Genomic DNA, 24,013 nt, shown 5'->3' with positions numbered 1-24,013 from the left:
GGTTTGGCCCGGAGGGGGCAGCAGTGCCATTGGTGGTGAAGGGGGGCTCAGAGCCGGCAACGGAGGGGGAGGGTCAGGTCTCTCCTGGGGGCTGGATCTTACCGTTTAGCCAGTGCACGGGGGACTCTTCCGTCTTCAGGGGCCGCTGGTGCAGGTTGCGCCTGATGTCCGGCAGGCTACGGAACTCGTACCGCGTGGCCGTGTACAACCCGCCATCTGAGATTGGGGGTGGGGAAGGATGAGTCAGGGTCCCCCAGCTGTTTAGCCACGTGTGGCCCAACCCGCATCCCAGTCACTTAGCCCCGGGGCTGGGGGAGGAGGGTGGAGGAAGGGGAAGCCGCATGGCCAGGCTGGACCCACTTCGGGGACTCCTACGTAACATGGAGCTGGTGGTGCCCATGGACACTGCTCCCCAGCCCTGATCGCATCGGGTCCTGGCTAGACCCTCGCAGAGACCCTGTCGGGGGGGAGAGAGGGGAGGAGAATTTCTCCTTCGTTAGGGCTCGGGCAGGGTTCGGGCCAGAAGGGAACTGGCATGCCATGGGGCAGGTGGGCGTTGTGGGGAGGTGGCTGGCTGTGAAAGGAGAGGCGAGGAGAGGCTGGCTCCAGCCCCTGAGGGGTGCACAGAGATTTGGGCGGGGGCAGGGGGAAAACCTTCCTGGCTGCTCCAACTCGCTCAGCGACAGCCCAGAGCCAGATCAAGCTGCGACCTCCCCGGGGAACCCCAGGCGAGCGGCCCCACCTACCTACGATGAGGCCGGTGTAGCCGCGGGCGGGGTCGTACGGGCACTTCTCCTTGCCCTCCTCCAAGTGGGATGGCAGCGTGAACCTGTCAGCATCCTGCAGAGAGAGGGAAGCGAGGGGGTGAGGAGCCGCTGGGCTGGGCAGGACGGCATGAAAGCAGCACCCACAGTTCCAGGGGCCTTCATGCAGCCACGGATCAGGGACAGGTGAGGTTCCCCCATGTTCCCCAGGCCGTGAGCTGGCAGGACCCCCCTCCAGGGGCAGACAACCACAGCAACGTCCTGCGATGTGGGCACTTCCCGACCAGGCAAGTGGGCAGAGACTGCCCCCCACCAATGCAAATCACAGAGCCCCCAAATGGCTACGACCGTCAGCCACCGCCCAACTCGGGCCGGGCGGGAGCTGGCAGCCTGGGGATGCAGAGCTCCAGCGCTCATTAGCCTCCCCCCAGGCCACGCACTAGAGCCACCATCCCCACCCACCCTGCCAGTCTCAGGGCGTGCCATGCTGTCACCCCTGGAAGCCAGTCCACCGGGACGCGCCATCGTTACCGGTGGGCTGGGGAGCACGGTGGAATCTGGCGGCTACCAGGGCTTGGCTCTTCCAACCAGATGCCTAGACTAACTAACGGAGCAAGCGGCTACCAGACAGACACGGTCATAAGCAACTGAAAACAGGGTCTTATAATGGGAAGTGTCATGCAACCTTCCACCAGCCCTGACTATTTTTATAAATTTGATACCCCTATCCATGCCCGTGTCCACAACGTCTGACATCAGCGAAGGGACCTTCAGATGAAAGCGCAAACACTGGTTTAAAATGTGCCCTCTCCTGTTTATCAAAGACCGGAGGTGAAGAACAGAAAGCCCAGAATGGACTCTTTTACTCCCTGCGCTGGGTGAGGCAGCGTGAGGTGGAGGCCAAGATCCAGCCATGTTCCTTGTGAGCCACATTTAATTTGTGACTGTCACGCGGGAGGGCCTGGGCAGGGGGTTTCGGGTTGCAGACGCTGCGAGGGGAATGCTCAAATAAAGACACTGATGTCCCTGGATTTCGTTTTTCCCCTTTACGTTTCCTGAAAACGGTTCTGCCCATCTTCACGTTTCTAAAACAGCCACAAGCCGGGGCCTTGAACCAATCCAACCAGCTCCCCCGAGAAGAAAAACTCAACCCTAGGGGTTTTTCTCCTTCCCATAAAGTGACAGGCCCATAACCCTTCCAAAGAAGGGCTGGCTGGAGCGCCCCCTGCTGGCTAACAATGCCCCGCTCCCTGCGTTGAACGGGTCCATGGATCAACCACGAGGGCTGGCGGCAACTTGTTGCCAGGAAGATATTGCCGGCCGGGAGGGACAGCACCGAAGAGCGACAGAAGCCTGTGACGGGGCCGGAAGCACGGAGCGATGAACAAAGATGGAGGGAGCACCCCACACCCAGCCAGGGTTTCCCTCCTCGTGAATTCCCTCCCCCCCCCCGCCGTGCTTGCACTCACGATGGCCGCGCACAGCGGGTGGAAGGCGTAGGTCCCGCAGGCGTACAGGTGAGTGTCGTTCAGCCTCTGCACGAGCCGGATGTGGTTGAAGCACTCGGTCTGCAGAGAGGAAGAAAGAGTATCACGCGGGGGCCCGACTCCCGTGCCTGCAGGCCGCCCGCGCCCCCCCCACACGTGCAGAGACCCCGCCGCAAATACCTTGTTGTTCTTGCCCTTCTGGAGGCAGTCGGTTTGCTTCTCCGGAGACGCCTCCCACCGGATCTGTGAAGGGAAAAGGGGTCGTTACTCACCGGCGCCTCCTGGCTGTGGAGACGATAGCTGCCCCGCAACGCCCTGGAGTGATGTCACCGAAGCCCCTAAAGAGCCGACGAGGCTGGTAAACGCTAATGGCAGGTTGACCAGTGCCAGGAACAGCCCCATGCCTGGGTCCATTTATTTTCTGCGCTTCTTGACTAATATAAAGACCTGGTTGCTATTAATCCCAGGCCGGGGGCCCGCTGAGCAGCAGAAGCACCCAACTCACCTGGAAAATGCCTTTCACAGACTGGGGTTTTAGTGCTTTGAGTTCCCCTGCCTTCCCCGCGCAAAGCAAAGGGGCAGACTGTCCGGACTGACGAGTTCACTTTGTCCCACTTATGGAATCATACGACTGGAAGGGACCTTGAGAGGTCATCTAGTCCAGGCCCCTGCACTGAGGCAGGACTAAGTATTATCTAGACCAGCCCTGGCAGGTGTTTGTCCAACCTGCTCTTAAAAATATCCAATGATGGAGATTCCACCACCTCCCTGGGCAATTTATTCCAGTGCTTCACCCCCCTGACAGTTAGGAAGTTTTTCCTAATGTCCAACCTAACCCTCCCTTGCTGCAATTTAAGCCCATTGCATCTTGTCCTAGCCTCAGCGGTTAAGAAGAACAATTTTTCTCTCTCCTCCTTGTAACAACCTTTTATGTACTTGAAAACTGTGATCATGTCCCCTCTCAGTCGTCTATTCTCCAGCCTAAACAAACCCAGTTTTTTCAATCTTCCCTCACAGGTCATGTTTTCTAGACCTTTAGTCATTTGTGTTGCTCTTCTCTGGACTTTCTCCAATTTGTCCACATCTTTCCTGCCATATGGCGCCCAGAACTGGACACAATACTCCAGTTGAGGCCTAATCAGCGCGGAGCAGAGCAGAGCAGAGCAGAGCAGAATTACTTCTCGTGTCTTGCTTACAACGCTCCTGCTAATACAGCCCAGCATGATGTTTGCCTTTGCAACAGCGCTACACTGCTGACTCATATTTAGCTTCTGATCCACTCTGACCCCCAGACCCCTTTCCGCAGCACTCCTTCCTAGGTGGTCATTTCCCATTTTGTATGTGTGCAACTGATTGATCCTTCCTACGTGGAGTACTTTGCATTTGTCCTGATTGAATTTCATCCTGTTTACTTCAGACCATTTCTCCAGTTTGTCCAGATCATTTTGAATTTTAATCCTGTCTCCAAAGCCAAACCCCCTCCCAGCTTGATATCGTCCGCACACTGAATGAGTGGACACTCTATGCCGTCATCTAAATCAAGGATGAAGATATTGAACAGAACCGGAAGGAGCTTAAACCACCCAGCTTATGCCCTGGAGAATCCACCCCAGGAGGGGGCACTGCCCACCAGTGTGAAACTCTAGTGCCCAAACCCACCACGTCCTGGGCCAGAGGAGGCACGGGCCAGAGAGGGTGCCACCATAATATACATAATAAATACATAATATGCATAATAAAACGATCGTGCAACTGGGACACTGCTGCCGTCGTGACAAAAGCCCAGGGGCCCCTCGTGGGAAAGGCTCGGAGAGACAGAGACGGGAAGCAAAAATGCCCCTCCACCGCCCAGCGACACCGTCCTGCCAATGCAGCGGGGCTGGCAGAGAGACGGCGTGGCTGTCGGTAAGACCTCCGGACGGACTGGCGCCTCGCGGGGGAGGGCAGCTCCGCTGAGGCTGGCACAGAGACAACATTCATCACCCGCCTATTTGTCAGGTTGCGAAATCGCATCCGCTGCTCCCGTCAGCGGGGGGCGGATGTCTTAAAATTGGGACACAAAAGACTGTGTGTGTGTCCAGGACAACAGGATCTGGAAGGACTTAATGGCTGGAAAGCCTTAACTCTATCCTGCAATGGTCTGACCTCCCAACCACCTGTGGGCACGTATCCTTAGCTGTCGGCTACCACCAGTCCTGCAGGCCCATTCTGACAGCGTCCCTCATCGGGGCGTCTGGGCTGGCACTGCAGGAGACCCTGGGCAGAGAGTGCTGGGGTAGGATGTGCCAGCCCAGTTCATCCCATCGAGCCAGCACCCTGGGGGAGCGGGGGGGTCCCATTGTCCCAGGCACCCAGCAGCAGCTGCAGAGTTGGAGGGGAGGGAGACAGGGGCGCTCGGCAGGTGCCAAGTTCCTTCAGGAGGGGGTGGCCAGGGGATCCGGAGAGGGGGGTGTCCCAGTATGGGCGGGGGGGAGGGAAGGACTTTAGCGGCAGCATTCGGGATGGGCTGTTGGGGGAGGGGAGCAGCAGGAGCACCCGCGAGCGGGTTACAGAGGTCACGGCTTGGGGGAGGGTGCTGGGGCTTGGGGCTGCAAGGAAGGGGACACTGGACCGAGGGGCGTGAGCCAGACAGGCGGAGAAGGATCCAGGATGGGGCGAGGTGTCCAGCTTTGGGGAGACATTGAACTGGCCGCAGGGCTGCCCCACTGCCTTCAGGCTATGCCTCTCCCCCCGCATCACCCCAGGCCTGCCCCCTCCGGAGCTCCCAGGAGCTGGGCTGGGCAGAAAGGTGTGGGCCTACAGGATTCAGAGCTGGGAAAGCCCGGGGTGGGGGTGCTGCCTACGCCATGAGTTTGGGGAGGAGGAGTGGACAGATTCGCAAGTGAGCGGCTGCCTTTGGCACCTGCTGGGTGGCTCTGGCCTAGCCCAGTGCGGCGCACTCAGGCTGCCAGGCAATTCACGGAGGACAGTCGCAAGGCTCCCAGAGAGACGTTGGCACGCCCCCGGCCGGCCACAGACGAGCAAAAGCTGCCACAGCAGCCGGGCAGCTAGCCCGAGCTCGGACCAAACCACCCCTCCACCAGAGGACAGCTCACCCTCGCCCGCCCGTCTGCCAGCGTCCCCCAGCACCATCTCTGGAGTCTCCGCCGCGCCCCGCTCCCGGCCAGAGAGCAGGCGAGCCGCTCGACCGTGCAGAGCTCGCAGGTGGCTCGCCATCTCTCGCCGTGCTGCTCCGGGCCATTTCCACAGCAGATGGAAAAGGAAACGAAGACAAAGCCATAGCAGGCAGCTGCAGGGCAGGGGTAAACCCACAGGCCTGCAAAGGGGACTCGCTGCTGACGGCTCCTTCAGTCGCGGCACGGCCCAGCTGCCGGGCGGCCAGACGCCCTGCGAGGCCTGGCGTGGAGGCTGCATGGACTTCAGTGGACCGTGTTGCAATGGCAGCCCAGGAGCATGGCATGTGGGGGGGCCAGTGGGTCCGGGGGTTAAAGGTCACTTGGGGACACATCTGGGGAGGAGCTGGGTGCCAGATGTGTTTGACCACGTGGGGTTTGGGGGTAAGGGGCTCTGCGAGATGGGCACGGATGCTGCCTGGTGCCCGTCGCCGTCCTGGCTGGATGCACCGCCCGCGGCTTTAGATGAAAGCAAAGGGCTCTTCCGCGGCACAGGGAACCAGGGCTCCACAATCCCCGCCCGCCTCAGCCGTAAGAAGCTGCCAGGGGAGGCTGGACAGCGGGGCTAGCGGAGAGCCTGGCCACAGCAGTGCGGCTTGCAGCGCTTCCTCCAAGAGGCCGCGCTCGTGCTGGGGACCAGCAGAGTCCACGAGGGAGGGCTGACTGCTGAGGACACGCTGCCCCCGGCTCCCTCCAGCCCCCTCCTGCACCCCAATCCCCTGCCACGCTCTGCCTGGGGCAAACAGCCTGGACTTTGGCCTGCTCCAGATTCCTAGGCTCCCTGCCGGGTGTGGGTGAACAGCTTGTGCTCTACAGCAGGTCTGGCTAGGCTACCGGGGGGCCCCGTCTGGCCTGAACGCCTGTGACCCCAGACCGGGTGCTTTATAGCACCATGGGTTGGGTTGGGTTGGGTTTCAGCTGCTGGGTGCCAGGGCCCAGGGAGGAATTTGTTGTTCTCCCCAGCCCACCTTGCTCAGCGGACAACAGCCGGCATTGCCGGGGGGCTTGGCATGTACCCCAAAAGAAGGAGGTAAAGCAGCTGAGCTTTTGAGGGAGAAGCACTTGAGGGCATCAGCTGGGAGGACAGATGGACCAACCCCAATATGCAGGAGTGGTGGCAAGTCACTGAAATGGACCTGTACGCCCGCGGGGTGATGGCCCGGCCCCAGGTGGGGACAGAGACCCCGGGGAAGGACAGGAGCAGCAATCTGCACCCTGGTCAGGCAGAGGGGGTTGCTGGGAGCAAACTCACTTTGTACCAAGAACTAGCTCAGCTAAGTCAACGGAGAGATGACGGAGCCTGGTCATTGTTACTAATGACTGGAATCATGGTAGCACCAGCCGAGATCCGGGCCCCCTGCTGCTAGGCGCTGTGCATAATGAGAGAAGGTCCCTGCCCTGAAGAGTTCACCATAGACACAGCCAGGCAAACAAGGGAAAGATTACTAGCCCTGTTTTGCAGATGGGAAACTGAGGCACAGAAGTGACTTGCCCAAGATCACATGGGGATCCTGAGGCAAAGCTGGGAAAAGAACCTTGATCTCCTGGGTCCCAGTCCTGTGCGTTAGCCACATGCCCACCCTCCCTCTCTCATGGACTTGAGAGTCAATTTTGCCTGCTCTGCCAAGGAACACCCTCCTTCGGCCTCCTGGTCCTGTGGGCGGGAGTGGAGCTGCTTGCACTGCGGCTGCTGCACCTGTAAAAGGCGTCCCCTCTGGGGCTGTCAGCCTAGAGTCGTCCACTAGCATGCAAAGCTCTTGTTCCTGCCCCAGAGAGAGGGCAGGTGCGGTGAACAATGGTCGTCACCCCAGTCAACTGGACAACAACACAGGGGGCTTTGGGAACGGCTAGGGGAACCCGGCCCATTTCTGCCCTTTAAGTCCAAGCTTCAGAAACAGCCAGCACATGCCCCATTCCCTGCGCCACCAGGTTGGGAACTCTCTGATGAACAGGTGTTCCCCCCCCCCCCCCCAAAAAGCCAATTTATCGAAACCCAAACTATTCACGAAACTCGGTCAGGATCAACGGAACACCAGACTTGGAAACCCTTGGTCAAAGAGACCAGAGACAGGCGAACCGGAACGTTTCAGTTTGTTGTCAAAATTACTTGTAGTTAAGAAATGTATGTAAATTTACACTAAAAAAAAGGGGGGGGGAGGCTAAAAAGGTCAAAACGTTACGTTTGGACTGACCTGGATGGTGGATCTTTGGATCTTGAACATTTTTGACATTTTGACTTTTTTCCACAATTTGGGACAGGAACATTTTTCAGACTGTTGAAAATTCTCCTGGGATTAGAAAACCGTGTCTCACTCAGCCCTAACGAGCATCCAACCGGAGCTGTTAATTGCTCTCCAGAATCTCAGCTTGTAGAACAAAATAAAAAGTCTGCAGCTGTCCTCCTTAGGAAGACAATCTTGAAAACGTGACAAGTGTCACTGAGGCAGAGAGCCTGGGGCAATCGCTAGAGGAAGTGAAAACCGCCTCATTCAGCTCTGCCAGGGGTTAGCTCAGACACCCAGGGACGCCAATTCAGACATCAGCCTTGTTCACTCTGTCACTGCTGGTGTGAGGAAGCAGAGGGAAGGTCACCGATCCACACATTCTCCTGGGAGCCAGGCCTCGTTTTGGGGACACACGGGCAGAGCATATTTTTGTGGGTGGGGCTTATATTTGTGGGTGGAGCTTAGACAAATACCACCACCTTACCCTCCCCCCACACCAATCTGACCCCTATATGTCATTCAAAAAAAAAAAAAAAAAAGCAGCTAGGAGCCAAGGAGAAGATTTCAAGTGACGAGTGACTTGGTTTTGCCCAGCTGCAGATGCCTGATACTCAGCATCTGTGACGTTTGGAGTGTAATCTAATATCTCATTGAAAGGTGACACAGGGCCAGAAAGAGTTAATGAACTCCCAGACTGACCTGACCCAGGGGCGAACTTTAAAGACTGGTTCGGAAGAGATGGAAATGAACAGAGCTTTGAAATGCAGCCTCATTGTTAGAGAGAGAAGAGGAGCTGTGTGCTCAGGGCTTGTGATGTCAGCAAACAAGTCTTGTCCATTACTATGGCTTTGATTCAAAGATCAAAAAAAAGGAGTATTAATATTCAGGAAGACACTTGAGTGAAATAGCACTGTTGTCTAGATGTCTCTTTGAAGGTTGTGGTAACCTGTTTAATGGATAAATGACCCTGTGCTAATTGCCAGGATGTTTGGGAGAAGGAAAGTTAAGCCAATTGTCTTCTCAGGTCAAAAGGCTTCTGGAAATGCATAAAAACCCTGGGACACGATCCTTCTTCATCTCAGATCTGCTTTGGGTTTCAAGAAGGGGAAACCCTGAGCCATAAGGATTGAGATCCCCAGCCACTGACTGGAGTCACCCTGAATATGGACATTGGACTGTAACCTGTGGACTATTTCTAAAAGGACTTTTGGCAACTACAAACTCACCATCTCTGCTAGGTATCAGGACCTCAAGAAATTGAACTCAAGTCTGTCTGTATATTGATCTTTCAACCAACTCTCTCTCTCTTTCCTTTTTTAACAAATTTTAGTTTCGTTAACAAGCATTGGCTGTCAGCGTGAATTTTGGGTAAGATCTAAGTTATCATTGGACCTGGGTGTGTGGCTGATTCTTTGGGATTGGAAGACCCTTGTCTTTTATATGATGAGATAACACTTTCAGTAATCATCATCATATCTGACGTGTGTCTGGAGGAAGGCCGGAGGCTGGGCACTTTAAGGGAACGGCGTTGTTTGGACTTCTGAGTAACCAGTGAGGTAAGACAGAGGCTGTTCTGGTAAATCTACATATTGGAATATCCACCAGGGGTTTGTCTGCCCCGTTCTGTTTGCAGTTCACCCTAATTGAGTGACCTCAGCTGGCTCCTACAGGCAGCATCGTTGCCGCACCCAAAACAAATCCACTGGCCATTCAGGAACCTCAGCCAAAGCTGCTGCAAAGGGAGCCAAGACCAGGCGGGATATTGCTCACCTCCCTCTGGGAGCCATCGGCAATGTTGCTGGAGTTTAAGGCGAATATGGCCCCTCGTGCTCCCACGTAGAGGATCCCCTTCTCGTCCTCCAGCAGCAGGGTGGTGTAGTTCAGGGCGTGGCTGCTGAAGCGCCGGACGTCGGACAACTCTGCGGGGGGAGAAGCACAGGGCAGTGTTAGAACAGGACACGTGGCTAGCTGGCTCAGGTCATCTAGGGTGAAATTTGCCCCTACAAGAAGGCCCAGGTCCCATCCAGCCCAGAGAGATCTAGGTCTCTGGGACTAGCCCTTTGTCCTAGCCCACCAAACAGGGGTGAATTGCACCTCTAATGTACCTGCATGAGACAGGAGTGGGGATAACTTCACTGGCATTAGAAGGGAAATCCACTTCTCTGGTATCTGCAGATCTATATGAACGTACGTTTTCCCAGGCCCGGGCCGGAGGTTCCTGGGTGCTATTGTGAGATTTCAAAGGGGGGAGAAGGATTCAGGATTTGGCTGTGCACAGCGGGGAAACCGTTTGCACCTCCAGAAGAGGACAGACCTGGGGTCTGTTGGCCGTGTGCGCGCCGAGCGGCCGGGCAGAACTAAACTGCAGCGGAATTGTCACTCCCGTAGACAGGCAAAGCGAAGCAGGACCTGTGGACAGCACTCAGCGTCGGGGGATGCGTAGGCAGCAATGTGGGTTTTGGAGCAATCTCCCGGACTCACACAAATGTGGGGCTGGAAGGGACCCTGAGAGATCACCCAGCTGATCTACACGGGGTGGGAAAAGGAAACCAAGCATCTGGATGAGTCTGAGCAGAGGAACCGATGCCCTTCTGCAGACGCACCAGGGCACATGCAGGCAGATGTGATCGCTGCTTCTGAGCTGCATCTATTAGGAGCTGAAGGACAAGGCTGCTTCCCCGGAGCCAGCGTGACTCATCTCTGGAGGTGCCCGCGAGCCACACACCAGCTGTCGATGCTGAGTCCTGGTCACTTTGATTCAGAGCTTGCTCTTTGTTGGGCTGCTGTATCAGGTCCCCCAGCTCCAGGGAACCCCTCTCTCTCACCAACCTGTGTTTAAGTGCTGCATCTACCAGGCACTCGGCTGTCACTCCCCCGGGCTGCTGCTGCACAGCTGGGTTTATTTCATGCTCGTATCTGGACCTTTGCGTTGACTCAAGAGCATCCATAAGAAACATGAATCTGTGCTTTACAGTCAGACGGGAACAGCAAACTCCTGCAGCTGTGGAGTTGGGTGGGGAAGGTGCTGGTGTGGGAGACGCAGCCCCCCCCCCCCCCCGACTTTGCCCAAAGGATTGCGTGGTGACACAGAGCTGCTGCTCCTCTATCCCGGAGGTGGGGGTCCGTGGAGAAGCGGGTCCCAGCATGCAACAACAGCACTGCATGCTGGGCCCGGGGCGTCCTGGCAGGAGAGAGGTTTCAGGAGGGAGACTGGTTTAGGGAGGGCATCCCGCTGGAAGGCACATGGGCACAGGGGGCAGCGTGAAGGGGCAAAGCGGAAAGTGGGAGGGAGGACGGAGGGGAGCGGAGAGAGAGAGCAGGAGGGAACAGGAGCAGAGACATGCAGGGAGGGTGAACAACCAGAGCTTAATGCAGAAGGAAGCTGGGGAAGGGATTCGAGGAAACAGGGACTCCCAGGAGCCCATCCCCGGACTGTTATACCCTCTCAATTCCCACTTGGCAAAGGGAGCTTCTCACAAGCTGAGCTGGCTGTCTGAGGGGCTTGGGGGATCAGGCCAGGGGTAGCCACCTCTCCAGGTGGACGAAATGGGTGTGGGGCTTACAGGACGCAGCAGGGGGCTAGAAACCAGGCCTGAGGGGGAAGAGAAGGGCAGCCTGAGGTCAGGGAGAGAGGGAGAGCCATGCAGGGTGAAAAGCCCCCGCTCAGAGGACCACCAAGGAGTCGTGTGGCTGGAGGGAAGGCAAGGCAAGCTGCAGGCCAGGCTGTAAGCCAGGGGAAGCCCTGAAAAATGAACACGGAGACTTTGGAGCCTAGAGGGAAACTGAGGCAGCAGATGGGCCCAAAGCCAGCCCAAGTGAGTCCCTGCTCAGAGTGTCTCCCCTGCCCCCTGGCTTTAGTGCATTATAGGACCTCCCCACATCGGCTTGCATCAAGGGCCCACATGGGAGAGGGGATCTCGGCTGGGAGAAGGCACCTTTCCAAGCGGCAGCAGCTGGCAGGGCTGCCCATGACTGTGGCCGTGGCCCGTTCAGTTCCCCTTAGAGCTGCCAGCCTGGCTCACGCCCAGGGGCAGGGAGAGACGGGAAGTGGGGGCTGGCTGGCGGCTTGCTGCTTCCCTTGGGGGGGCCAAGGCCGGCTGGGGCTTCGTAAGCAGAAGTGAGAAAGCCCCACCCGGCAGCAGGGGAAGCAGCCACAGGAGCCTTACGGCTGTAACCGCCGGGGCAGCTGCAGCCGGAGTGCTTTACCGGCTGCGCTATCGCCCTGCCCACGCAGGAAGGGGGGATAAGCTAGGCCTGTGGGTGGCACCTTTTCCCCGGTAAAACGGCCCTGGTTTAACTAGACTTTAAAGCTGGGGAGTCCCACGGCAGGCAGCCCGATGCAGTGCTGGTGCTGGGCCTGTCGCATGTACGTTCCCTGAGTTCGGCGAAGCCCCTCTGACCCGGCTGAAACGGTCTCCACCCAGGCCAGCAATATGAGCGTTTGTGTCCGTTAGTTAAACTGGTGCCTCTTCTGCCCGGCGACGAGGCCTCAGTGGGATTTCCCTTCACGAGCGGAGTCCGCCATATCGTGCGGGTTTTAAGCCAGGAGACTGGGCCTGGTGGGCCACGAAGAGGGGCCCGTTTCCAGCCAGACGGTGGCTCGGGAATCCCCAGGCCTTGCTGCCGCGAGACGGGCCGATCTGTCACATTTCACAGCGGAGCGCGACGCAGGACGCACACGCCGCTGGGCAAAGCAGAGAATGTTTCCCTGTGGCATTTCACACCCGCGCGATCACTGGGCTCACAGCATGGCGGGAAAAATGAAAACAAAAGCCAGTGGCCTAGGAAGGGATTTAGTGTAGTGGCGAAGGACTAACTGCCAGGAACCCCCAGCTCCTTATCTTGGATCTGCCACTGCTTCCTTCTGAGGCCTTCACCAAGTCACCTTCTCTTTGCCCTGGTTTAAGAAGCAGAACCGTGGGGTCCTTACCCAGCCCAGGGAAGGGACTGGGGCAGAGCCGGCTGGAAACCTGTTTAGTGAACAACTTAAAAACTGCCTTCATTCGGAAGTGTTCGAACGAGCACATTTTAAGTTTTGTGGGTGAAATGTATGCACTTCGCGCCCCCCAAATTCCTGAAAACATTCTCCCAAACATTCCATTTCCATTGCCCAAACCCCTGGCTGTGGGGAAACAAAACACTGCCACACAAATGGGACGCACCTTTCTTTTTAAAAAGTGTTGGTTTTTTTCCATCCAAAAAAAGACCTTTTCATCTGAAGAAACGGAAAGCAGCCCCAGGGGTGAGGATTAACCAACGTTTGTAAAGCACTTTGAACGTGCACATCGAGTATTATTATTTAACCAGCTTGGCTAACGAGCGAAGAGGACAAAAGAAATAAATGAGGAGGAAGGTCTTGTGGAAAGCAAACGGCCCTAATTGCTTTCAGTCTCGTGTTGGAAAGTTTTCTTCACTAATTAAAATCCCTCTTTAGATTCAGGAGCCATTAGTGTCTGGGTCCTGCTACAACAAATCACACCGTTTATGGCACTGGTGTCTTTCCACGGCTGGAAGGAGAAGAAAACACGTCCCTGGAGAGCCCGGCTGAGGGCTGTGTACAGAGTCCGGCTGGAATTCATCAAGGAATAGTGTTGTCTAGGAGTTATAGAGCCAGGCACAAAAGGAAGACGCACGGAAACCTGACTGCGGCTGTAGGGAAAAGAGCCAAACCTTTCCACCCACTCCTTAAAGCACCAGCAGTGCCATCTCCCTACAGGTGCCCAGAGGCAGCTGTCTGAGGTTTGTGTCTTGTTCCTGGGTCTAATGCGCACAGGAGCTGCGATTCGAAACTGGAGGGACAAAGGATGAGGTGCTCCGGGGGCCCAGGTCCACGCCAGAGGGAGCTTTCCAAGGGTTTAGTAAGTTGCTAGGGGAAAAGAGGGGCTCAGCCTCTGTGGCCCACCCAGCTCATCGTCCCCCTGCTGCAGCTGCTCACCAGGGGCACAATCGAGCCCAACAGTGAGGGGGAGGGCGGGGTGCTTCCTGCCGCTAATTTCACACAGGCCGCCGAGGAGCCATTGCGCGGGAACAGCGTCTGGGCCCAATCCTGAGGGGCCTGCAGAAAGAAGGTAACTAACCAAAAGCCCCAGGCGGGGGCTCCTGCCAGCTGGGCTTTGGAGGTGCTGAAGGGTGAAGCAGCTCAGGAGATGAGCTCCCCACAATGGCAGAGTCTGTCTGTGGCTTCACCCCCCACCCCCTTTTGCGCCGCTGAGAGAGCCTTTCAGGCCCCAGCCCGGCGGGCCGAGCCAGCCCGGTGCTAGGAGATCGAAGCCCGTTTAGGTGCAGGAAGCATGGGGGACCTTGCTGCCCCCGCTGGCTGGCTCATAACTCTCTGGAGAGCAGGTGCAATGGGCCCATCGCAGCCACATACACGCACCACTCAACCCTGAGCCCTCCCAGAGCCCTTTGCAGCCTTTAGAGCTCAAAGCTTAGTACAGAACAGGGAATGCAGCTTTCACCCCCGCGCACAGGGTCGCCCTGGCCTGCAGCAGAGCTGGGAGCAGAATCCAAGCTTGCAAGCCGGTGCCTTATCCATTGGCCCATAGGCACCAACTCTGTGGGTGGAGACCCACTGGGAAAAATAAAGTCAGGGCCTATACAATGGCCCACGTAGTCCCCACTGGACCCACGTTTCCACAAGTGGCATCATCGGCTGCCCGCATCTTTCCCCCAGGGGTACTTCGGAGGCTGAGTGGCCGGCTGTGGTCGCCGGCTGGGTAGGAGAAGTGAAGGAGCTTTTCCCTGAGACGGCTCAGCGCGGCGCTGGGCTTCACTCCAGCCTGTGTCAGGGCCCTTGGCCCCTCTGCTGAGCCTGCCCCCAAGGCCCAGACCCGCGGCTAAGGCACCGGCGGGGGAATCAGGCCACCGGGGTTTGATTCTTGGCTCCGCCGCTGAGCGGACGTCAGCACATCGCTGCCTCTCTCCGTGCCCCAGGTTCCCCTCTGGGAGGCTGCGCTCGAGACAGGAGATATCGAGAACCAGAGCTGACAGCAGGGACTCGGGAGTGGACGGACACCACTCAGACCACCCATGCAGCTCTCAGGCACGCCAGGTGTTATTGAAGGCCAAAGCTCAAGGGAGAGGAGCTCGTGGCTGGCACGACGCCCCTCATGGCTCCACAGGCGATCCCCAAATGGCTGTGAGGCAGCCAGCTCCGCTCTGCGAGGAATCCGTCCCCCAGCAATGGGGAGGGAGAGATTGTAACCTGGCCCAGGGACTCCGCCCTCGGTGCTGGGATCCCAGGAGGGGGAAACCTCCGAGGGTCACCTGGCTGGCGCAGAAGTGCCACTGCGGACTGCAAAGAGGAAAAACGCTTCCCTCTGACCCAGCACTGAGTCAGCGACGCGAAGGGGCCTCCAGAGGAGGCACAAAACTGAGGTCTTAACAGGCTGGTCATCGGCCATAGAGCAGATTTCTCTCTGCCACATTTCCGCATCCAACTGAAAGTGCAGGAAAAGAGCCAGGGAGGTGGAATTCCTGTGTCAGCTTTTCAGGCCAGAAGGGACCATTAAATCATCTTGTCTGGCCTCAAGGAAGCAGTCCAGGACTAGCAGAGGATGGAACTGTTATGTACCGTTGCGCGGGGCCATTAGATAGCTGCCAGGTTTCGCCCCAGAGGTGGCTGCATTTCAGAGGCCGGTGGAAGCGGGCCCTGCAGATCAGTTGAAGTTTGGAAACCACGTTGGGATCCTTGGGCTGGAGGGCGCTGCAGAAACTAAAGTTATTCGTGAAACAGAATGGGTGAGGCTAGCGTGGGGCACTCTGGGCTCCAGCCCCACGCCCATGAATGTAACCAGCCAACCAGGGCCGAGAGCTGGGCTCCCAGGATTCACTCTCCAAAGCACTGACATTAGACAACGGTTAGAAGCAGCCAGTTCACCCCAATTTCACTTGGACGGAGAGAGGGTGGGGCTGGGGAGTTTGGCCACCTGGCAGCAATTCATCAGCTCTCACAAAGCAAGAGCCTGGCAGCTGGCCTGCACCAACTCAAACCCGCCCAGCAGGGGAAAGGGACGGGTGGAGGAAGGTGGCACCAGGGCTGAATTCAACGGGTGCCAGGGAGAAGGAGCAAAGAGATGGCCAGCATATTCTCTCCCCGTTCCCTGCTCGGCAGGAACACTCAAGAGCTGGTTGTTCGAGCACGGAGGAGTGGTTAGAGCACGTCACATCTCTTGTAAGCTCGGGGGCTGTCTTTTCAGGCTGTGTATATACAGCGCCTAGCACCACAGGGTCCTGCTCCCTAATAACAATGCATTAAACAAACAGCAGAGCGAGGAACAAGGATCTGTCCCCAGCGCTGCCTCGGAATCACTGTGTGACTTTAGACAGGTCACTTAACCTCTCTGTGCGTCAGTTTTGCTGGCATAATGCAGATAATGCGAGACAGAGACAGAGAGAGTGAGTGAGTGTGTGTCTGTCCATCCGTCCATCTCCATCCTACATGAAAAGCCAGCAATGGCTGTGAGGGGGTTTGAGATCTTTGCTATTGGCCAGTTCTTCACAAAGTTCAGGCACACAATTGGATGCAGCATGGCCTAGTGGATAACGCACTGGAGTGGGATTCAGGAGACCTAAATTCTACTCCCAGCTCTGTCACTGGGCTGCTGGGTGACCTTGCCTCAGTTTCCCCATCTGTAAAATCGGGATAATAATACCGCCCTCCTTTGTAAAGCATGTTGAGATCTGCTGCTGAAGACTGCTAGAAACACCAGGTATTATTCTTTTGCACATGTAATATTGATTGTAAAGTCCTGCCCAGCGGCCCCACTCAGGATTGGGGGCCCACTGTGCACGATGCTGTACATACAATGAGGTAGACACAGTCCCTTCCCCAAGTGGAGCTTCCAGTCCACTAAATGACTGGCCTTTCTGACTGCACACGCCATCACTGTGACGGTGCGTACAACTGAGGTGCACGATCGCCCGCCCAAACAACCTGGAATTCAGACAGGCAAGGTATTTGCATCGTTAAACTTTTATAAACAAACAGGCCTGTGCAGAGTAAATAAAGGATCCCCCCCAGCCCGAGCAAAGCACAAACCATCTGATCTTGACCTCCAGGCTGCTGGAACCCTGGCTGAGGGGGGTGGGAACAGATGGCAGGCACCTGCCTTGCAGAGCGACTCTCCAAAGCGGCCAGGAAACAAACACGACTTTCTAGGCTCCGGCCGCGGGGAGGGAAGGCAACTGAGGCCAAGAGCTGCAATTAACCAGGTGACTTCCCCACCGACAGGACCCCGGCTGCCATCTGCTGCGACGTGGGAAATCAGGCACTTGCCAGCAGTTGCCGCATGCGCGTTCCCCGCTGGTTTTCGGAGTCAGTGACCTCACGCGGCGCCAGGCAACGGCATGCTCTCCCCAAAGGTCCCTGGAGCGCTAGACAGTGCAAAAGCCATGGCACCCCGGCAACCGCTGCTTCCCTGGAGAGCCGGTGGCTGACCGTTCCTGCCCGGATCTGAGACCGTCAGGCTTGCGTGGCACAGGGAAGAGACCCAAAAGGCCACGTGGCGGGGAGGGCTGGCAGCCACTTGTCCTGCTTTTTGGGGCGTCCTTTGATTGCCTTTCCAAGGCGCTCCGGAGTGTGCTTCTGCTCTGAGGGAATGACTGGGGAGGGAACCCCGTTCTACGTAGCTTCCCACCCAGTGGGTCGTGACAACGGCCCAAAGCCGGAGCTCTCCTCTCCGGCAGCCTCCCAGGTAAAGCACCGGGAGTTCTGCCAGAGTACGGCCAGAGGAACAGGGCAGGAGGGCCTGCTGCCGATGCCTTATGTAAGGGGATTGTTGACCCCTTACTGACATTCAGTGGGGGTGTTTTGGTTGGCTAACTCCCAGTACTAAAAGGGAGAAGGGTCACTGGGGAATCAGGACCCTGAGACTGACAGTCCCTAGGAATAATGGGGAGAGGCCAATGCTCCAGGTCAGCCTGAATGACAGGGCGGGCAGACTAATCAGGGAGTCAGGAGGCCAGGGAGGTCCGCCTGGGTCAGACAGAGCTGGGCCAAGCTAAGGAGAAAGCAGGGGCCTGAGCTGAGCTGGGGAGCAGAGCTGGGCCAGATCCAGAGGGGCCAAAGGCACAGCCCAGAGAGAGCAGACCCTGTCCTGGGAGCAGAGCTGCAGCACCCAGAGCCAGAGGGGCCAGAGAAGCAGCCGTGCTGAGACCGAGTGGTGGAGCTGGGGCTGGAGCAGTCTGGAGCTGGGTGCCGTGAGCAGCTGGGGAGAGCGAGGGGGACCCTGGGCAGCGGGCCCAGCACAGGGAGACGCCTCAGCCAGGAGGCTGCAGGCCAGACTCGAAGGGGGATATGTAACCCTGACAGGGCGGGGGCGACACTGGGAAGAAGGGCTCTGCCACCTAGAACCTGAGAGCATGTGGCCACCACCAGAGCAAGTGTCCAACCCACAGCATCCCTGCAGCACAGCCACGGCCTGAGCAGGAGGCCTGGGACTTACAAGGAACAGACTGTGAACTACTCGGACGTTCCAGAGACACTGTTCGTGATGTTCCCTGCCACCGAGCGGGGTGATGTGTTTCCTTTAACCTTTCCCATTTTCCCTTATTCTTTTTAAAATTAATTGTTGATTAAATAACTTGCATTTGCTTTAACCTGTATGTAATGGTCAGTGGGTCAGAGAAGTGCCCAGAGCAGAGCGAGCACCCCGGAGTGGGGACACCCTAGCCCCTGTCCTAGGTGACCACAGCAGGGTTGGGGGTCGAGCCCCCCAGGAATCCTGGGCCCAGCCTTGTTGGGGTTACGAGGACTCTGCCAGACAGGAGAGTGGAAGGGGAGTCCTCAAGGGCAGGGAGGTCACTGGGTAAAGGAAGTGGGAGCGAGGACTCAGATCCTTTCGCTAGCCCACTTCACCGGGGTAGTGCAGAAGCCAGGAAAGTTCCCCACAATAGCAGGACTGTTCCCCCGCTTACACTTAGAAACTGTCACATTACCGCGTTCACCTGGAGTGATTATTCTCTTCTAACGCAGAGCGTCCCCAGCCAGCCTGACCCACCCATCCAGCATGAAGGAAGGACACCAGCTGCTGGCAGCATAGGGCCGCTCCGGATTGAGACCTCGCCTTGCTCGCGCTTCCCACACGCTTCCTGCGCTCGCGGCCTGGGTTGGGTTGGCTGGATTTGCCTGGAGGCTGGGACCATGCAAATCTTCCCTTGGCTAGTCACAGGAGCCGGGGGGGGAAGAGGGGGAAAGGCCCTTGGGGAGGATGCCGACTTTTCAGCTCACTGTCCTCCCCAAGCTAAGGGGGCCCAAGCCTATGGGAAGGCTGGAGCCCGGAACTCCCACCTGCGGGTCCCTCGCCTCACCCCGCGCCCAAGCCGCGACACCCATCTGATTTGTGTTACTTCAGTCCCACAGCCCACTCTGCTCCAAGGAATCAGAGCTGGACGAGCCCCCTCTGCTCACTGATTCTGTCCTCCCTGCCCGGGGCCCTGCAGTGTAAGATTCTGGGTTGGGACAGCAGGATACATGCGCTGGCACAAAGGCCTGGGAACCGGCGGAGAGATGCCGTTTGCACGTGGGCGTGGAGAGCAGAAATCGCTCGCATCATAAATCCCCCAGCAGCCATCCCTTTGCTGGGGCGCCAGCTGCCTGGGGCCCAGGTTTCGATCTCTGTGAGATCCTCCGAGTTTCCTTGAAGCTTTTCACCTCCTACTCACCAGCTCCCTCCCTCCCCCAGCCTTGGGAGCTGGGAAGATGGATGTGGAGGGAGGGGAGCGGACAGGGCAGGATGGGCAGGTGCTGCCTGGGGGGAAGTACAGGTCTGGGGTGGAGCTCAGCCCGGGTAATATCCCAGAGCCACATAAACCCGACCATGCCCCATTTCTGTGCTCCACTGCTTGCCCCGCAGCGGCATTGCAGCCCCTCTGGTTCATATGGTGCCCTGGGATGTGCTGAGATCCCTGCTAAGGACCGAGACAAGCTACGCGTGTTATCAGGCTGTAGGGTTACGACTGGATACTGCAGGGTCGCTGCGTGGGGGCCAGCATGGGCAGCTGACGGAGACTCCTGCACTGCAGGAAGCCGTGTGGCTTGCACCCGAGGCCCCCCCCTCTCCTCCCCGCAGCACCAGATGGGGACCAGGGGCAGGGCAGCGAGGTGGAAGAGAGCCATGCAGATGGTAAGGGCTACCGAGGCAATGGAGCTAGCCTGCCATCGCCCTAGCAGCCAGAGCGCGTACAGAACCAAAGCCACGGGCTCATCTGGCCATGGGCCACCCCAACGGCAGCCCTCACCCCTCCTCCCCCTGCCACGGCACTGCTGGAAGAGACTCACAGCTCCCAAGGCCAGAGGGGACCAGTGTGATCATCTTGTCTGACCTCCTGTCTAGCACAGGCCAGAGACCTGCCCCAGAATAATCCCTAGGGCAGATCTCTTAGAAACTCTTATGTTCTACAACCAGCCAGGCCTGATTTTAAAATTGCCAGCCATGGAGAATCCGCTCCAGCTCTTGGTAAATTGCTCCAATGGTTAATGACTGACTATTAAACACTGACACCTTATTTCTAGTCTGAATTTGTCTAGCTTCAGCTTCCAGCCATCGGATGGTGTTAGACGTTTGTCTGCTAGGCTGAGCAGCCCGTTATTCAAGATTTATTCCCCATGCAGATATTTGCAGACTGTGATCAAGTCACCCCTTAAGCTTTTCTTTGTTAAACTAAAATAGATGGATCACCTTGCTACAAGGCAAGTTTTCTAACCCTTTAATCAGTCTTGTGGCTTTTCTCTGACCCCTCTCCAATTCATCGACATCCTTCTTGAATGGTGGGCACCAGACCTGGACACAGGATCCCAGCAGCGGTCGCACCAGCGCCAAATCCAGAGGGAACATAATCTCTCTGCTCCTACTGGACAGTCCCCTGTTTACGTATGTCTGGCCACAGCACTGCGCTGAGACCTCAGGGTCCCCTGATTCTCTACCTCAACCTCCAAATCTACAAGTTGCTGCTTCCCAAGCTAGCCTCACCCGTCCTGTAAGCACGGTGGCATTCTTCCTTCCCAGACGGATACATTTACATTTAGCCATATGAAAACACATTGGTTGCTTGTGCCCAGTTTACCAAGGGATCCAGATCACTCAATCAGTGACCTCTGCGCTTCATTCTACACAGACCCCCCCAATTCTTGTGTCATCTGCAAACGTTACCAGTGATGATTTCATGTTTCCTTCCAGGTCGTTAATACAAATGTTAAATAATGGAGGGCCAAGAACAGGACCCTCCTGGAAACACCCCCGTTGGGTGCCGCTGCCCCATTGACCATTCCCTTTTGAGACCTCTCAGCTAGCCAGCCGTTAATCCACTTAACGTGGGCCATGTTAATTTGATAGCTTTCTGTTTTTTTAATCACCGTGTCAGGTGGTACCAAGTCAAATGCCTTACAGAAGTCTTAAGGGGGTCACAAGCATGTTCCGGACCCAAGCCTCCCCTAAACCAGCTGGCAGCTGATCTCCCCCTCAGCACCTGGAAGAAGGGGCAGCCCTGGGGGGCGGGGGGGACGACAACGTAGGAACGGTGGGAGAAATGAGCTACTCCTATGTGCTGCGGCTGGCCAGACAGGGCCAAATCCAACCTCTAGGGAAGACTGCGGGTTTGCACCAGTGTAACCAGGAGCAACATTTGGCCCAATGGGGGTTGGCCCATGGTAGAGGGATGGGAATGCAGGCCAGGTGACAGGCTGGCGCATTCACTCAACACCTATGCAGAGGGCTGGGCCGGAGTCTCCATGGACAGGCAATGGCACAGCCAGGATTCAAATTCTGCTTCCTCCCCAATCCTTTGCTCAGAGCAGCAGCCGACACTGACTGGCAGATCTGGGTGTTTCCTAAAGGCGGAGAAGCAATCTTGGTCTGATCGGCGTCTAGGGCGCAAGAGAAATAAAACTAGCAGAAGGCAAACAAGCAGGAGGCTGAAAGATCCAGAGATTCCACACGGTGCCTTGCTTAATCAGGATCTAACGAGGCCCGGAGCTACAGAGCCCCAGTCAGCTCCACCAATGTGGATGACGGTCTCTGCTGGCGGATCTGAGTGAGCCTTTTAACAGCCCCATTGGCCTGGTACCAAGGCAGTTGCCCCAGGAAGGAGCTGTCATCCCTGGGACCTGTCTGCCTGCTGATAACACACCCAGTGGGTCCAGAGACCAGAGCTGGACAATGGAGCCTTTGGCTTGGATGCTGGGGTCCGCCCCAGGTTGGCCATGCTCCGTGGCCCGGGGATAAAACCGGTTGATGATGGGTCCAGGGGGTTGGGTGACCATAGCACAAAAGGCTCCATCATGACTGATCCCCAGAGAGGCCCTGGCTACGAAGGCCTGGAGCCCACCGTCCCCCCTTACCAGCAGCAGACTGGGCCCTGGGACGGGGTAAAGCACAGTGCCAGGACATGGGGGAGGGAGGAAAGCTTGTGGGGGGCGGGGTCTGTGCTGTACCTGTCCCAGGGGAGGGCAGAGGAGCAGGTTTTCACTCCAGCAATGGAGAAGAGGGAGGAATCTGCAAGGACCCTTTTCCCCAGCAGCTTCCAGCCTAACCCAGTTTTGCCTTCTGCAGTGAAACGAGGTCTCGGGAACGGCTGCGTGCAGGATCCAGGCACGGTCTGATTCTGCATGTGGCCTTGATAAGGATTTTTACGCAGTTGCCGATGGAGTCAAATGACGGTGCCGCCCCGAGAGAGCGGAGAAGCTGGCTCCCTTAGCACAGATCCCACACGCAGGAGCTCTCCCTGGGTCCCCGTTCCACCTCTTCCCCCTCTCTGCCCTGCTGCAGCGACCGAGCCGAGGAGAGAGCTCGGCTGATCAGAGGAAGGGAGGGCTGTGTTGCACTCCCAGTACACAGGTGGGCTGGATGATAGTGCCCTTCACAGTCACTTTAGAGGAAGGGAAGCCCAGGCTGCTGTGAGTGGATCCCGGCCTGGGCTCACCACCACGCTCGCACAGAGCCAGAGGAGCATTTCTGTTTTTAGAGCGAGCTCTTGGATCCCCCCCAAAAGCGACTGACCCGGCGTAAAACACACAGCAATGTCCCAACCCCAAGGGACGCTCGCTCCCCTTCTCGGTGGGCAATAAGCTCATCACTGCAAGGGCAAGAGACACAGCTGGCCCGGCCCAGCCCAGCCCACAGGTTTGCTGAGCCTTCCTCCAAAGGGTTAACGGGGACTTCGAGTGTTATTGTCCTGGAAAACAGCCGAGCAGCGCCCCTCCCTGCACAGGACAGCTGGTAGCTGGTCACACACCTGGGGCCGGGTGTGTGCTACAGAGTTAGGCTGGCAGAGCTCTGCTGGCCAGGGGTGTGAAAAAATGACACCCCGAACCGCCATAACTGCTGGCTAAATCCCCAGTGGAGACGGAACTATGCCAGCAGAAGAGCACTTCTAGCAGCGGCCTGACATCGGGTTTGGGGAGGTGGGGCAGCTCTGCCAGCAGCTGCCTTACGGTTCATCTACACTAAGGGGCTCTGCCAGAGTCAGGCCTTAGCGACGGGCGACGTGTCGGGAAGACGCCGGTCCTTAGAGAGGGGAAAAGCATCGGGCGAAGCAATGCTTTGGGGGAGGAGGGGCAGCGCGGAGCTCGAGGAGGGGCAGAGCTGGCCTGGCCAGATGATGGCTGCAATGCACTTGGGGGTGACGTGGCAGATGGGCTGCAGCGTTGGGTGACACACTTCCACGATGGCGCAGGGGGCCCAAAACATACATCGCAGGCGGCTTCGCTGGTCCCGCAAGCCACGGATGCAGGACGGACCGCCACAGCGGGGCTGCGTGGTGACCCTGCGCCAAGCCCTGCTTCGGCGTGCTCCAGCCAGGGAGAGGGAGAAGCTGGTTTACTCCCCGGAACCCTGAATTCTTCTGTGGAGGAACGGGGCCGAGGCCTGACAGTGGCCGGTTCACATCTCAGCAGGGGCCCAGGCGAGCAGTGGTCGGCTACGGCACACCCAGCCGGGCTCTGGCAGTGACAGGAGTGAGCCAGAAGGCCCCAGAGTGCACCTGGAGCTCATGGAGGGGAGGCGGACGCGAGTGGAAAGCAGTTTCTCCCTGCCCCCATCAGCTTCTTCCCCGAGGCGCGAGAGAGTCGGTCACCTGGGCTGTGCGTGTAGAACTCCAGGGACCGGCGTCCTCCACGCCCTTCCCAGCCAGGCCCAGCGGCAGAGGACCCACCTGCGGCGTCCCTGGCACAGAGGCAGCAGCCAGGGGGTGGGATTTCAGGGCAACGCAAGGGTTGAAGCGGAGCCAGGCTTTTATCAAAGTGCTAAGTTCCCTTTCCCGCTGTGCCCGCCCTGCAGAAGGCAGAGAACAGCCGTGGCGCGGGGACATGCAGAGTCAGTGCCCTGAACGGTCAGTCTATTCTGAGCCCCTTGCTGGACTTCACGCTC

At 57.6% G+C, this 24,013-nt stretch overlaps 1 protein-coding gene across 11 annotated transcripts in view; it reads right to left on the bottom strand.

Moving 5' to 3' along the window:
* The window catches only part of SEMA4G (semaphorin 4G), a 103,415-nt gene that overhangs the window by 17,997 nt on the left and 61,405 nt on the right, over positions 1-24,013 (bottom strand). For all 11 annotated transcript variants that reach the window (XM_074959451.1, XM_074959455.1, XM_074959458.1 and 8 more), the window contains exons 3-7: positions 9,420-9,568; positions 2,432-2,494; positions 2,234-2,332; positions 747-840; positions 103-216 (exon numbers count right to left, since the gene is read on the bottom strand). In XM_074959451.1, coding sequence (XP_074815552.1) covers positions 103-216; positions 747-840; positions 2,234-2,332; positions 2,432-2,494; positions 9,420-9,568 — 519 coding nt within the window. The remainder of the gene's footprint in view (positions 1-102; positions 217-746; positions 841-2,233; positions 2,333-2,431; positions 2,495-9,419; positions 9,569-24,013) is intronic.

This window comes from Natator depressus, chromosome 7 (assembly GCF_965152275.1).
Source record: "Natator depressus isolate rNatDep1 chromosome 7, rNatDep2.hap1, whole genome shotgun sequence".
Classification (NCBI taxonomy): Eukaryota; Metazoa; Chordata; order Testudines; family Cheloniidae; genus Natator; species Natator depressus.
This window is presented reverse-complemented; position numbering and strand designations above follow the sequence as displayed.